This window comes from Mirounga leonina, unplaced genomic scaffold (assembly GCF_011800145.1).
Source record: "Mirounga leonina isolate KUSES-001 unplaced genomic scaffold, KU_Mleo_1.0 Mir_174, whole genome shotgun sequence".
NCBI classification, from domain to species: domain Eukaryota; kingdom Metazoa; phylum Chordata; class Mammalia; order Carnivora; family Phocidae; genus Mirounga; species Mirounga leonina.
In genome coordinates, this window is record NW_023270451.1 from 12736516 (window position 1) to 12749761 (window position 13246).

The window sequence follows — 13246 nt, forward strand, 5'->3', positions numbered from 1 at the left end:
AATATGCAATAGAATATTTCAGGTGGATGCTGTATCCTAAAGGACGCTAGATTGTTGAACTTAAAGATTTTACATGAAGGCACAAATATCTGCAGTTTTTCTTAAATACAACTTGCATTTTTCTGGGCGTGTGAAAATGTATTGCTCTATGTAGATAAGGCAGAGCTACATGCCTACATCTGGAGTCTCTGTACCCCAGCAGAACAAGGTCATTATATGAGGCCCACTCTGAACTGTAGCCATTTGTTTTAGAATCTTGCTTCAGCATCTCAGCTGATGCCTCATTAACTCAGAACTGAAGGCTAACTACCAGGTTTCTGGATTCCTAAAGCATTGCTTTGCACATACCACTCATTTACAAACGTTAAAAGGTTTCATCATCTATTGTTCAAATCTGAAGTGTGCATTTTCTAACCCATTTCAAAATTTTCTACCATTCCTCCATATTTAAACCACCTCTGTAGCCATAAATTACTTTTCCTCCCATATTTCACCTTCTATAATGGGCTATGTCTTATACTCAGGTCTGTTGTATATGTGGTCTCATCTCTGCTCCTTAGCCCTCTCACCTGGAATGATTATATGTCACCTCCTCACTTATTCCTTCAACCACTTGAGGAATTTAATGAGGCACTATCATGTGCAAGACTCTGTACTTGACTGAGAATAGAAAACACCTGGCTGGCTCAATCGGTAGAGCATGTGACTCTTGATCTCGGGTCTGTAAGTTTGAGCCCCACGTTGGAGGTAGAGATTACTTGAAAAAAAAAATCTTAAAAAAAAAGAAAATGGATAAAGAAGAGGATGATGTTAAAAAGCCAACAATCTGGGTCTTCTCCCCTTCCAAGTGGTTAAGTTTCTTCAGGATAGTTGCCACATGCATCACACTCCTAGTTGCAGAAATTTAAAAATTTATTGCTCTCGAATTCTCCAGATCCTCCTCATACACAGTCATTTACCAAATCTAATGTTTCTTTACTTTCAATATGTCTCATCTTCAGCCTTCGTCTCTCATTTTCGTTATCATGATCCTTACACAGGGATTAATTTCCTCATATGTGAACAACTCCAAGACCTCCAATTAGTTCCCTCTATGCCTTAGACTCCTTTAAGTTAATCATCCTTTTAGGCCAAGCTAAGGAGTTTGGACTTTAATCAGTAAAATTTTAAAACAAAGGAAAGGCATAATTAGATTTGAATTTCAGAAAGAATTGTAGCCAGTAATGATGGAAAGAAGAGACAGTAATTAAAGGTGGCTGTTGCCATTGTAGGGCAAGTAATGATAAGGATCTGACTTAACCTGGAAGAGAGAGCAGGACAGATTTGAATGACTCAAGAGATAGAATCCACAGGATATCTAGTTAGATATGGGGTGGGCCAGTGAGAATAGGCAAAGATGCTTCTGGTCTGGACAACTGGGACAAAATGACAACATTCTCTGAAACTGGGAATAAGGAGGACAAATAACGTTTGTAGAAAGGTCAGTGGTCGCAGTTTGGAACAAGTTGAGTTGGAGTTCCCCATGAGAGATCCAGGTGTAGATATTCTGCAGCCTTTGACATGTGGAAGAGATAAATGTTGAAGACCCCCACTGGCTCAGCCCCTCTCCAGAGTTTGTAGTGTCTGGGAAAGTAGGCAGGGGTGTGGGCAGATGGGGAAGAGCTCCCTGGGTGGAGAATTTCTGGTTGGGTGAGCTTTCGGCTTCTGGGTCATCACTTGGGCAACATTTCTACATCTCAAGGATCAAGGAGGTTATTTTGTGCTTTAATCAGCTTATTTTCATATGTGTAAAGCTGAGGCAGTTGGACTAAATTATGGGAAGCACACTCCCTGTACCAGGCACAATGTCTAGTTTAGATTGTTAGGTACGTGCATATGGAAGGGGGCAATTGACTGAAAATTTAAAGTGGCAAGATTACCTAATTAAGAAATGGTCATTTTGTTTGCTCTTCTGGAGATCTGTCTGATAAAAATAAAAAGTCCTAAACCTCTTCCCGAGAGAGAGATAAGGGCTTTTAATTTTTGAGGCCTAGAAATTTTTCCATATTCCCAGGGGGAACTTAACAGAATTTTGTTTCAAAAGGAGACGCTTTAATGAGATTTATTTGGATAAGACAAGAAGGTACTGGATGAAGACAATTTCTAGGGCAAAGATGGGGATGGAGGATGGGGGAGGAGGACAGCCAGAATCAGTTAAAGCAAGATTACATATTTAAAATCTGGAAAGATGGAATGCTATTGTATTGGGGGAATCTGTGTCCTGCTCACACCCTGCACTCTGGAGGTGGAAGGACTCGAGAGTAGAAACACTGTGTGCATTCCAGTGGAAGCAAGGCACTAAACACTATGGCCTGGAGCCAACATGCTGGGAATGCTCAATGGAAGGGCCACTGAGAGAGGCACGTTGGCAGCATCTTTGAGTAGGGATGCCTTAGAGAAAACAGAGAACTCCGCTAGCCAGCAGTATTGTACTGTAGAGGATGCACTGGGAAGGTCAAACATTAAAGGACAGAAGGTCATAGCCAATCCTGAACTACCCAAGACCTGATATCAAGCAAAGGGAGAGATTCTCTCTTCACTATTTCTCAGCATTCCACTTTCCACAATTCACAATTAAACAAAGTGGCTTAGAAAAATAATGACTTGAATGTAACTTTTCTTGTATTTGTTATGAATACACACACACACGTACTACATATAAACACATTGATTTATGTAGTTCTTCATCTATATATAATTCTGCAAGTACAGTTACACTATTAGGATCAAATTTCCAGAAGTGACCATGAACCAACAACTTTGCCTAATATATTATAAAATGTCCCAAAATTTTGCTAGGCTGTTTGTTGAAACCAATGTTTTCCTAAGTGAACTCGAGGAACATCCAGGATGATAAACGGAGTGCTAAGCAAATTAAAATATATGCAGTATATAACTTTGCAGTTAAAAAATGGTACATAACAGGAATACACAGTTAAAGGGACTTTAAAACCTGATACTCCTCACATCGGTGACATAAGTGTCTTCATATTAAAAACAAACATGATTTATAAAAATAGCAACTGCTTTTTTTCACAAATTGTTGGAGGATTGGTTAAGGAAATAATAAAGCAGAAAACAATAGGAAATAGGAAAACAAGAAGAAAACTGCATTCTAATCCAGTATGTTTTATAATCTCAAGGAGCCATACTTACAGTGTTCTCTACACTGGATAATCAACTCAATTTTCCTTTCTTTCTTCCATTGGTTTGAAAGAAACCTGGTCAATGTATTTTATAGACAAATCCCAAAGGAGAGGCGGATAAGCCCAAATGACCATTGCGACCACTGTGGAAAGTCCTTACAAGTATGTACCACTTGTCCCTCTTGATCTCATTTTCAGTTAAACCTAGACAACCGCAGATTAACTCCATGATGTTCCAAGCCTGATACACTGCAGCTTTCAGTTCCCTTGTTAAAGGACAGATTTGTTTCCGTATCACGTTTGAATGCAGAAAAATTATGTAACTATACTATTTTATAAGCTATGTAAAAATATACCGTCTTCCTGAAAGGAAAAACAAATCACAAAGAAATAGTTTTTGATAGTGGTAATTAACACTTTCTCTACGTCTGCCTTCTCACATTCTTCTTGTCTATTGAGGTCCACTCTCCTTGCACCCTATTTTTAAAAGTCCACTGACGTCTTTAGGAAGATGCGATACTGCCTTCCTCAGAAGTTCTACTATATTCACTGTACCCAAGAACCTACTTGTCCATGAAGAAATGGTCACATGCCATATGTGTCTGTGTGTGTTTTACACAGAGAATACAAATAAAAAATATGTATTAATTATAATAATGGAATTTGTAAATAATTGAAATTTGCATAGTTGATGAAAATCTAGGTCCATTTAAAGGATGATCACAGCAGAGCTGAGTTTATTCTCTTGAAACTTCAAATTTGAAGATAAAAAAACTAAAATTTCTAACACATGTGATGAAAATTCCCAAGTACTTGTCTAGTTTTGATTTGATCTCACTTATAAACAACCTTGTTTTGGCTTTCCCCAAATATATTCCTTAAGGGCTGGGATGAACCTTAATTACTTTTTAATGTCACTTAATAGATCTGATTTGTACACACAGCACTCTTGGTAGTAGTCCTTTTGTCTTTTCCTGTGGATACCTCTACTTTGTCCCAAGACTAACATATTTTATAAGAATTTAACATCAAGCACTATAAATCAATGTATATTCTAAACATCAATTCTAGACCTGTAAGTGGACTAAGCAAATTAGTTGAGTCAAAGATAAGAGGAAACAGGAAGGCATCTTAGCAAGCTGTTGGACAGCAAAGCCAGAATTCTCTCAAAAGCATGAACAATGAAATATAGTCACTTTCAATTTTTTTTAAATGATTGTACTTCCAACTTTGTTTGGTAGAACTGATTTGTTTTACACAAAGGTTTGGATACAGTGAGATGGACGATGAGACATTTTATCTTTAGTCACTATCTGGTTCTAGAATAGCCTCCCTCACTTTCTTTTCTGGCTAAGTGTATCGAGACATGATAATGAAAAAAAAAAAAATCAGGGTGTTCCTTCAAAGACAAGACACAACTCCTCCACCTGGTTCCTAAGATCTTCCAAGATGTATGTATTGTTACATATTCTCCACGTCTTACTTGCAGGCGAGTAAAGATAGCCAGATACTTTGTGATTCAGTCCGGAAACAGGCTTGGTTCAGAGGAGGTACTGTTTGTGGAGACCACACTGCTCCCATACCCTTTGTGTGCTTCTAAGTGCCTCAACTGAGAGCCTCCTCCTCCAGGGTCTAGCACTAAGCTTACTTTTCCCTACATTACAATGTACAATTCACATACAGTGAATTGATTTATTACACACGTACATTCTTTTTGTACTCACTTATATAGAGGCATTTGCGTTTAAAAAAACAAGGTGTGTCAAATGAAGCCCAGAATCACTCAACAAGTCACATGAGCCATTTAGAGGCTAACGATGAAAAAGAATAGATCTAGCCTTGAGAACCTCACCGTCTGGCACAACAGAGATGATCCTTTTAAGTAATTTTACAAACCAAAGAAGTCATTTGACATATTCAATAATCCTAAGCTCCGTTTAGTTCGCCGATGAAGACTCAAGTGGGTGATGCTATATATTATCAAAAGACATGTTTATGATATCGGCAACAGAGTGAGTTACTGTGAGATTTGGTCAACATTGTTTCCCACGTCATATCTCTCCAAGCAAAGAGAACCTGGAAGCGCAGTTTTAATGACTCATTTAGGAGATGACAAGATTCCCTAAATTTGTGGTCTCTTTAAGTTTTGCCCTAAGCTTGTAAAAAATCCTAAGATTCAATTATTCTTCATATTTATCAACAGCATTTTATTTTTGCTTATCTTCATTCCCTAATTTAAGTGTATGTAAATTGTATATTTTCTTATCCTGGGTTTGACAGAGTCCAGCTTTGTTACTGTTTGGAAATAGTGTGTGAATTCCTATTTATACTGATGTTTATGTCTTGGCAATAGAAGGAGATAGTAACTGGAGACATTCAGACGTATTTGTGTCAGATAAAATTTATTGATTCTTCCCTATGTTTAATTATGATAATAACTTAAAACAACCTACCAATCACAAGGGGTCACTTTTAAAAATATACCGAATGTGATTTACTAAACGTTTTACCGTCTCAATTAGCTACTCTCCAGTTACAATGGCAATAATGTGTCACAGGCAGGCTGCATCATTTCTGTAAAGAACATTTTATGATTCAGACTTAAAAAAATAGATATGAGTGTATATATATGAACGTATATAAAATATTTAATATACATATAGACACACGAAGCTGTCCTTCCATCATTCTGATGGTTTGGTTCTACTATTTCACTCATTATTTTGTTTTATATTTTACAGATCAATTTCACTTGTAAAGTCTTATTTAAGTTAAAAAATTTGTTTGTTTGTTTGTTTATTTATAACCATTTACTTTTCTAGGGTCCAAATGTACCAAAAAATGTATGCATGGAGCACATCAAAATCTTAAGCAAACTGCATTTTAACTAATGCTTCTGCACTGTGCATGTTACATCTCCTGACTCTTCTGCCAGTTTTTCCAAACTTGGCCTCCACACATTACTCTGTGTATATTTATCCTAGCAGCCTGCCCATTTCCAAACTAATGAAAGGGCTGTCACAAATTGCTAGTGCCACCTATTAGTGGAAGCATAGAACTGCAAATCATGATAATCCCTTTAAATAGCACCTTAGAAGTCATGAGGGGTAAGATCTATCCCAAGACTCACACTTGTTCTAATTTATGTTTACAGCTGCTGGTCTTTTTAAAATAAGCTTTCACTGCATGCACTAAACTTAGATACTGTCGTGAGTTTTGGAGATTTTGCCAATAACTTTGCCCTAATTAATAATTTTATCATAAATTTTTTTCATAAATGTTTGATAAGTGCAATGTCTTAATCAATTAATATGTAACTCTCTGTGATATAATATCATGACTTTGAAAATGAATGCTGTTAGATAATGACTGAGTAAAAATTTACTTTAGTACTGGTTTCTCTGGAAGGTTTTAGAGCAATTGAAATACAAATTCTATTTAGCATAGTCCTGGCTTTAGATATAAAATTCTCCCAAATATGTAAAGGTGTGATATTTTGACTTTTGAACTGTGACATGTAGGTGTGTCACTGAAGTTTAAATGAGAAAAAATGGGATAGGAAGGTAAGCCACAAAATTTCTTATTGCTGACTTAAGTTCATGATAATTTTATAAGTTATTTAAAGTACATATCTGAAGTACAATTATACATTCACCCTAAGCATAAATAGATTATGCTCTGCAACCAAAAGTTTACTTTTATTTCCTTACTAGGAATATATGCGATCATATTATTAATTTTAATTAAATTTATTCTTGAAAGATCTTTCATTTGCATTAATGTTTAGAATATAGAATTTAAATGTAATTCAGCAAAAATCGTAACATTTTTGTTAATTATGTTGTTTGATTTATATGTGATAACTGAAAGTAAGAAAACAAAGAGAAAGAAGTTATCACAGATCTATACATCTATTTAATTGCCTAAATATTCATGTATTTTATATCATTGTCAGGAGTGGAGTCTTGGAAATAATTTATATGAAGAGAAATAACAACAAAGTTAGAATTGGAAAAATTATCTCTTCAGTATTCAGGTTTCTTTAAGCTAGTAATGACTGAATATCATTATCAAAATCTGGTGGGTTAGAATTTTACATGGCATGGTTTTGTGGTCTCAGTTATTTTCCTGCTTGCTAAAGTCTACACTGTATAAATTATTATTTCAAAGGCCAATCTGGTTGGCTGCCTTAATCAGAGAAGGCACAAATTGGAGACTTTCACTAGCCCACATTTGATCTGACCAGGATTGGATCACAAGATGTGTGACTGAGCATCTTCTTTTATTTTATTTTTCATTATTTTGCCAGAATATATTTGTTGAGTAGGTGAATAAAAACTTCTAGTTTCCAGTGTGCTTAAATTGAAGATTTCAGAATCAAAATATGATTTTTAAAGTTATCAGAATTTGAGAAGAAAAGGCCATGTTAAATAAGGATCATTAAGTCAGAGACCTGATGTCAAATATGCAGTGACTATAGGAGAAAAGATATTGCAATGAATTTATAACTTCTTGGCTCTGTGTGGGTGTGTGTGAATATATATATATGTATTCAATATATATATATATATTCCTCTACCTTTCATAGATACTTTTCATTTTAGCTATGAGGAGATTATCAGTATAAGACATATTCCATCCTATAGAAGCATGTGAATACTTGAGATATCCAAGAGGACTTTTCATAGGACCCAAAAGATCATGCCCACTCTAAAATAAATAAATAAATACATAAATACATAATTTAAAATATGAAAATCATTGTAAACCAGTAACAAAATTGTTGTAAAGCGTCTGTAAATTTCACAACCTGTAGGTTGCCAAGATTACTTTTTCTCAGCTATAAGACATTAATGTAAAGTTTTGTCATTCAAATATACCCAGATATTCATGTATGTACACATATATATGTTTGTATGCGTGTATCTGTGTGCTCTGGTAGAAGTAAAAAAAAATCCTGAAAAGTCACCAAGCTTAATTAGTAAATCATTATTCGTATTAATGAAATTTGAAGTGATCATAATGTACTGAGCAATGAAAAAAAAGCTTTTCTAAATTTTATTTCATAATTTTTAATTAAATATTATCTTCTATTATCAGAAAGATCTGTGTGAGAATTTTGATTTAATTGATAATCGCATTGTTACAATAATTAGACTCTGAGGGGAAAGAAAACCTTTACAAAGTATGAAAAGAAGGCCTTTAAAACATTTATTTAAGCGCTATTTACTAAATCCTCCCTGTGAAAGTAAAGTTAAAGACATTGATTTAACCTTTGGATTCACATGATCACCATCACATTCAGACTTGCATATGTCTTTGATGTCTACTAAAACTGAAGCACACAGTGTCCTGGAAAAGCTCATTACATTGAGTGATGGAACATTTGTCATTTGTTTAAAACCCCAAACCTAATTTATTTCCTTGTGATTTCCATAGGTTTTTCTGAAGTCTTCATTGTACCACACACTCCAAAAGGAAATTATGGGATAGTCTGGTTTTTCATGAGAAAAGTGAAATCTGACTAGTTTTGTAGGAGAAATAAACAGTTATGCATCAATTTTAAAAAGAAACATTCTAACATTTAGTTCTATTACATATATTTAAGGAAGGCAAAAGTATCTCTGAGAGAATGTTTCTTGAGGATAATTTGTATGTGACTGCTGAGATTTACAGAGTTCTCACATTTGCTTCCCCCACAAGGATTCTAAATCAGATTGGTTCAGAGGAAAAGCCAGCATACCCCATTTTTCTAATATTATCACTTCTCCAGATGGTCCTGAACACATCTATTCAATCCCTTTTTCCTAGAAAGTAAAGAGGTACCTTATTAGATATATATGTACATCCACTACAAAGGCTTCCTTCTTTTTCTTCTTTTTCTTTCTCATTTAACATATCAAATCTCTTTCGTTTCCTACTAGGCAAGATGACAAGTAGAAAGTAAGCACAGTGATTGCCTGAAACTTCGTCTTAGCAACCTGAGCAATGAGAGTTAATGGTGGATCTTTGAAAACAAGTGACCATGGGAAATTAGGGTTGGCAGGGATTTAACTCTTCATGAATCATGCTGGAATATTTTTAAGGGCAAAGCACTGGATGTTTTAACTGTGTTTGACATCTAATTAAGGAGGAAAAAGAAGTAGCTTAAAAAAAAAATCTCTATTATAGTTTAGAAACAAAGTACTGACAATTGGCTACCAGGCATTTGCTTTGGCAAAACATGTAGAGACAAAAAGGTAATGACAGACCAATAAAATGACAGAAGAAAAATTGCTTGGGCCATTCCTTTTCTTCTTCTTGTTGTTGTTCATTTCACAGTTTATTTTACCAAGTTGCTAAGCCCTAGGTATTTCAATAGAATTGTTATGTAGGTGTGGGGCAGTTTGTGATTAAAAAAAAAATAATAATTCTAATGGATGCCATTGCTAAAAGATGATAAAGACAGTGTGCAATATATACATATTGTCAATATACACAAGTTTAAAGCCTGTACACATATCAAAGGACAATTCTAATTAAATGCTATCTGTTTAGTATATAGAAAGGAATGGCACCTCTTCTATAATGAAGAATAATCTATTACCATGGAAATAAAATTCTTGCAAAATAAATATAATTCTCAATTCTTATTTATTTTACAATTTATTTAGCATTTAAACAAGTGTCCCCAAATCTAGTAGATTTTTAAAGCGTGTTTCAGGCTTCAAATTTGTTACTCTAAAATTATAGCATACAGCCATTCTCATCTTCAAGAAGTAAAGTTGCATGTGAAACTTACTCATAAGGCATATAAACTTGGATAAAATCGACCATCAACCTAAGTATTATTTGATGGCATTCTCTCCAAGAATGAAAATGGAAAGCAAAAACTGAGGAAAATACAGATGCCATGATATCATATACTATAAAAATAATTTAAAGACAGTTACTAGAGATATAATAGAGATTTAATTAAATATTTAATAGAGGCTATATAATTTTTTAAAATCTTGTCTGATAAGTACAACTGCAATTCTGTTTGCTAATGTTTTAAATCCATTTCCACTTTAATCACTAGGAAACTATTATAGGAAAAATAAATGTATCTTTCAACCCAATGTGTTTTATCTAGCAAGTATTAATTCCAAATAAACACATTTAATAGGTGTTGAATTTTCTAATCCAAAGTGTGAAAATTACATCTCTCTTTCCTATTTGTGGTCCTCATTCACACTAGAGCATTCAGAAAGAGATGTTCCCCATCATGTGAAAATTAAAGAATATGTTTCTGGCATAAAAGCAGTGTGCAGTAGACAGACATCTCTACAGACAGATTTAATGATTTTCTTTCACATTAGAGGCTAAAAACAGAATACAATTGAAGCTTCCCACTGCCCCACCCCCAATTCCCGAAATCTGAGAATCATAAGAAAGCAACACCTTAGGGAGTAAAAGTACTTGAGTTAAAGCATTTTAATCTCCAACTCCATTTTTACTAATATCTCAGTTATATAAACACTGTCTTTCATTAAAAGTTTTATATATATAATTTTCCATCTATGTTAGCATTATTTGATACATCTATCTATAAAATCTGTATAAACAAATATAGGACAAATATTTTCTTTGAAGTCCTCATTAAAAACCAAGCATATGCATTAAACTGTGACCAAATAAAGTACTAGCAACCATGTGATAAAGCTTTTTTTCCTTTCTTAAATTTATACTCTTTTTGAAAAGAAGTTCCCACAACTAGCTGTACAAGCAGAAAGTAATGTCTCTTCAGTTCTCACTAAAGTACATATGGAATTAAATAACATTATATTTCAAAGGCTTTAGCTTTACACCAATTAGCCAAATACACAGTCTTTTGTACAATCATAACACACTGTGGAAAAACTAGTCTGTTCCCTCCAGTTTATATTCTCTTGGCAAACCATGATCTACTGCTTATGTTAAGCATCTGATTGTCAGATTTGAAGAAACTGAATATTCATGATGACGATTAACCATTTAGTGCCTAAAACTAAGAAAATACAATTTATCGTAACAATTACTATAGGTGAAGCATTCACATCTACAAAGAGACTATTTTTGCAATAGCAATTTTTTAAAGATATTTTAATAGAAGTAGAGTTAGAAAAATTAACAGAACATATGATCACATATACAGCTCAGCATTTACCAGGCATTCAGCTCTTCTCTGCAAATGTGATTAAATGTTCTTTGTTTGCATTTAAATTGTCATATATCAAACAGGAGACATGCTTTTATAAAAAAGTGTTTAAATCATCTCAGAAAGATACACAGAATCACATAGGTTTCCCAGGTTAAACTCAAGGTTTTACGGTTTGGGTTGGGAGGGAGTTCAAGGAATGAAAAGGTTGGGGCAGCGTGGGGGGGGGGGGCAGGGGTCATTACAAAGCTAGCCGAAATAAAAGAAAAATAAAGATTTACCTTTGTAGGATAATTTCAGCCTTGGTACATTGTTCTTCCCATTTTGATAGTTTGCTCTCGCTGTAAGTAATACTCCCCAGAAAAGACAGACAATCCTAGCGAACCAGCCCATGCTGCAGACGCTGTAGGTCCTTATGTTGCTTCAGCCTTCCCTCCTGTATTGTGCGGCCAGAGAAGTTCAAACAATCTGGAAACTGGAGGTAACAGGTGATTTAGGTCAGTTTCATTCATAAATGCAGACAATCAAGATCTCACGGTAACACCAACACCTCTTCTTCTGTAATAGTCACTGAAGCACAGAAACTTCAAACCCTCCAAAAAAAAAAAAAAAAAAAAATCGAGCCAGGCACCGGATAATGAGGCACAACTGTTGTGTGGAAAGAAAAAAAAAAAAATTAACAAGGGCTGCGGCAGTGGTGCTTAAGAAGCAGTTCCTTTTATCTAGGCTCTTCTGATAGCCGGTGGCGGACTCTAATCCTGCTTCTCTGCTTCATTCGGCTCCGGGAAAGCAGAATGAAAGGGAAACAGAGAAAGAGAGAGAGAGAGAGAGAGAGAGAGAGAGAGAGAGGAACCGTGAGCAGCGCGGACTTTTCCTGTACACATGTAGGGAGAGATGACACAAGATCTCACAGACAGGTTTTCCCAACACTCACTAGACTGGCTGACAATGGGAGAACAGGCGAGCTCAACCCACTCCCCTTCCCTCCTGTCACACAACACATGCAAAAAACATCTCATAGAGATTAGAGCCGGGAGCAGAACCCTCCAGCGTGCCTCTCTGAAAGGCATGGAGCTATAAATTTACTTCCCAAGGCACGCGTTGTTTTATAGCCATTTTTAGGTGCAATTTTGATTAAAAAAATCTGAATTCTGCTACCCACAAAATTTACAACTAATACTCATGATATAGTTCCTTTGACCTTGTGTGTTATATGTGTGTATGTATGTGTATCTATCTACATATAGATACATATACATATGCATATGTGTCTATATGGGTACCTTTTTCACCACTATAACTTGAACCACTGAAGGTTTTAAAGCCTTGTTAGGGATCATTCCCTCTCCCCAACAAACCCCCTTGGCTCAACTCCCCCCTTCCCCCACCCCACTGCAATTTCAGTGAAGAAATTCCTAGTACAGCCCATTTCAACAATCAGTTCAAGACAAATATAGGTCCACTGAGAATTATAAATTACAACTCAAAGGGATACTCAGAATTTAAAAACATCTATGGTTTTCCAGCTTCTGGAATGCCCTGGCCAACATTTGTAATGCATCACACATCTCATTAATTAAAGCCACTTTCCTAGTTTTGGTTTAAAGGGCAGAGGAAGATGACAAAGTTCACAAAAGTCCCTGCTGAGTGTCAAGGACCAACGTAAAGAGAGTATCTCTGTGTCTTCATGACCTGGTGAAGGGTTACTAAATTTTCTGTGCACATGAATGTGTGTGTTCAGGCAGTCATACAGACACTATTAGTTCTTTCCTAAATGCACATTTTGTCTGAGGTGTTTCAATTTCCTCTTCTATTTTTCTTTTGATTTTCCCCAAAGCTGATATCCTTATAGGATTTGGGGGGTTGGGATATATAGAAGTTAATAGGACAGAACTTTCCCCTC

At 35.3% G+C, this 13246-nt stretch overlaps 1 protein-coding gene across 1 annotated transcript in view; it reads right to left on the reverse strand.

Moving 5' to 3' along the window:
• SEMA3A (semaphorin 3A) overlaps nt 1–11947 on the reverse strand; it is a 204055-nt gene extending 192108 nt beyond the window's left edge. Inside the window, exon 1 of the mRNA XM_035020474.1 lies at nt 11625–11947. Coding sequence (XP_034876365.1) covers nt 11625–11736 — 112 coding nt within the window. The 5' untranslated portion in view covers nt 11737–11947. The remainder of the gene's footprint in view (nt 1–11624) is intronic.
• Nucleotides 11948–13246: the final 1299 nt, after the last annotated feature.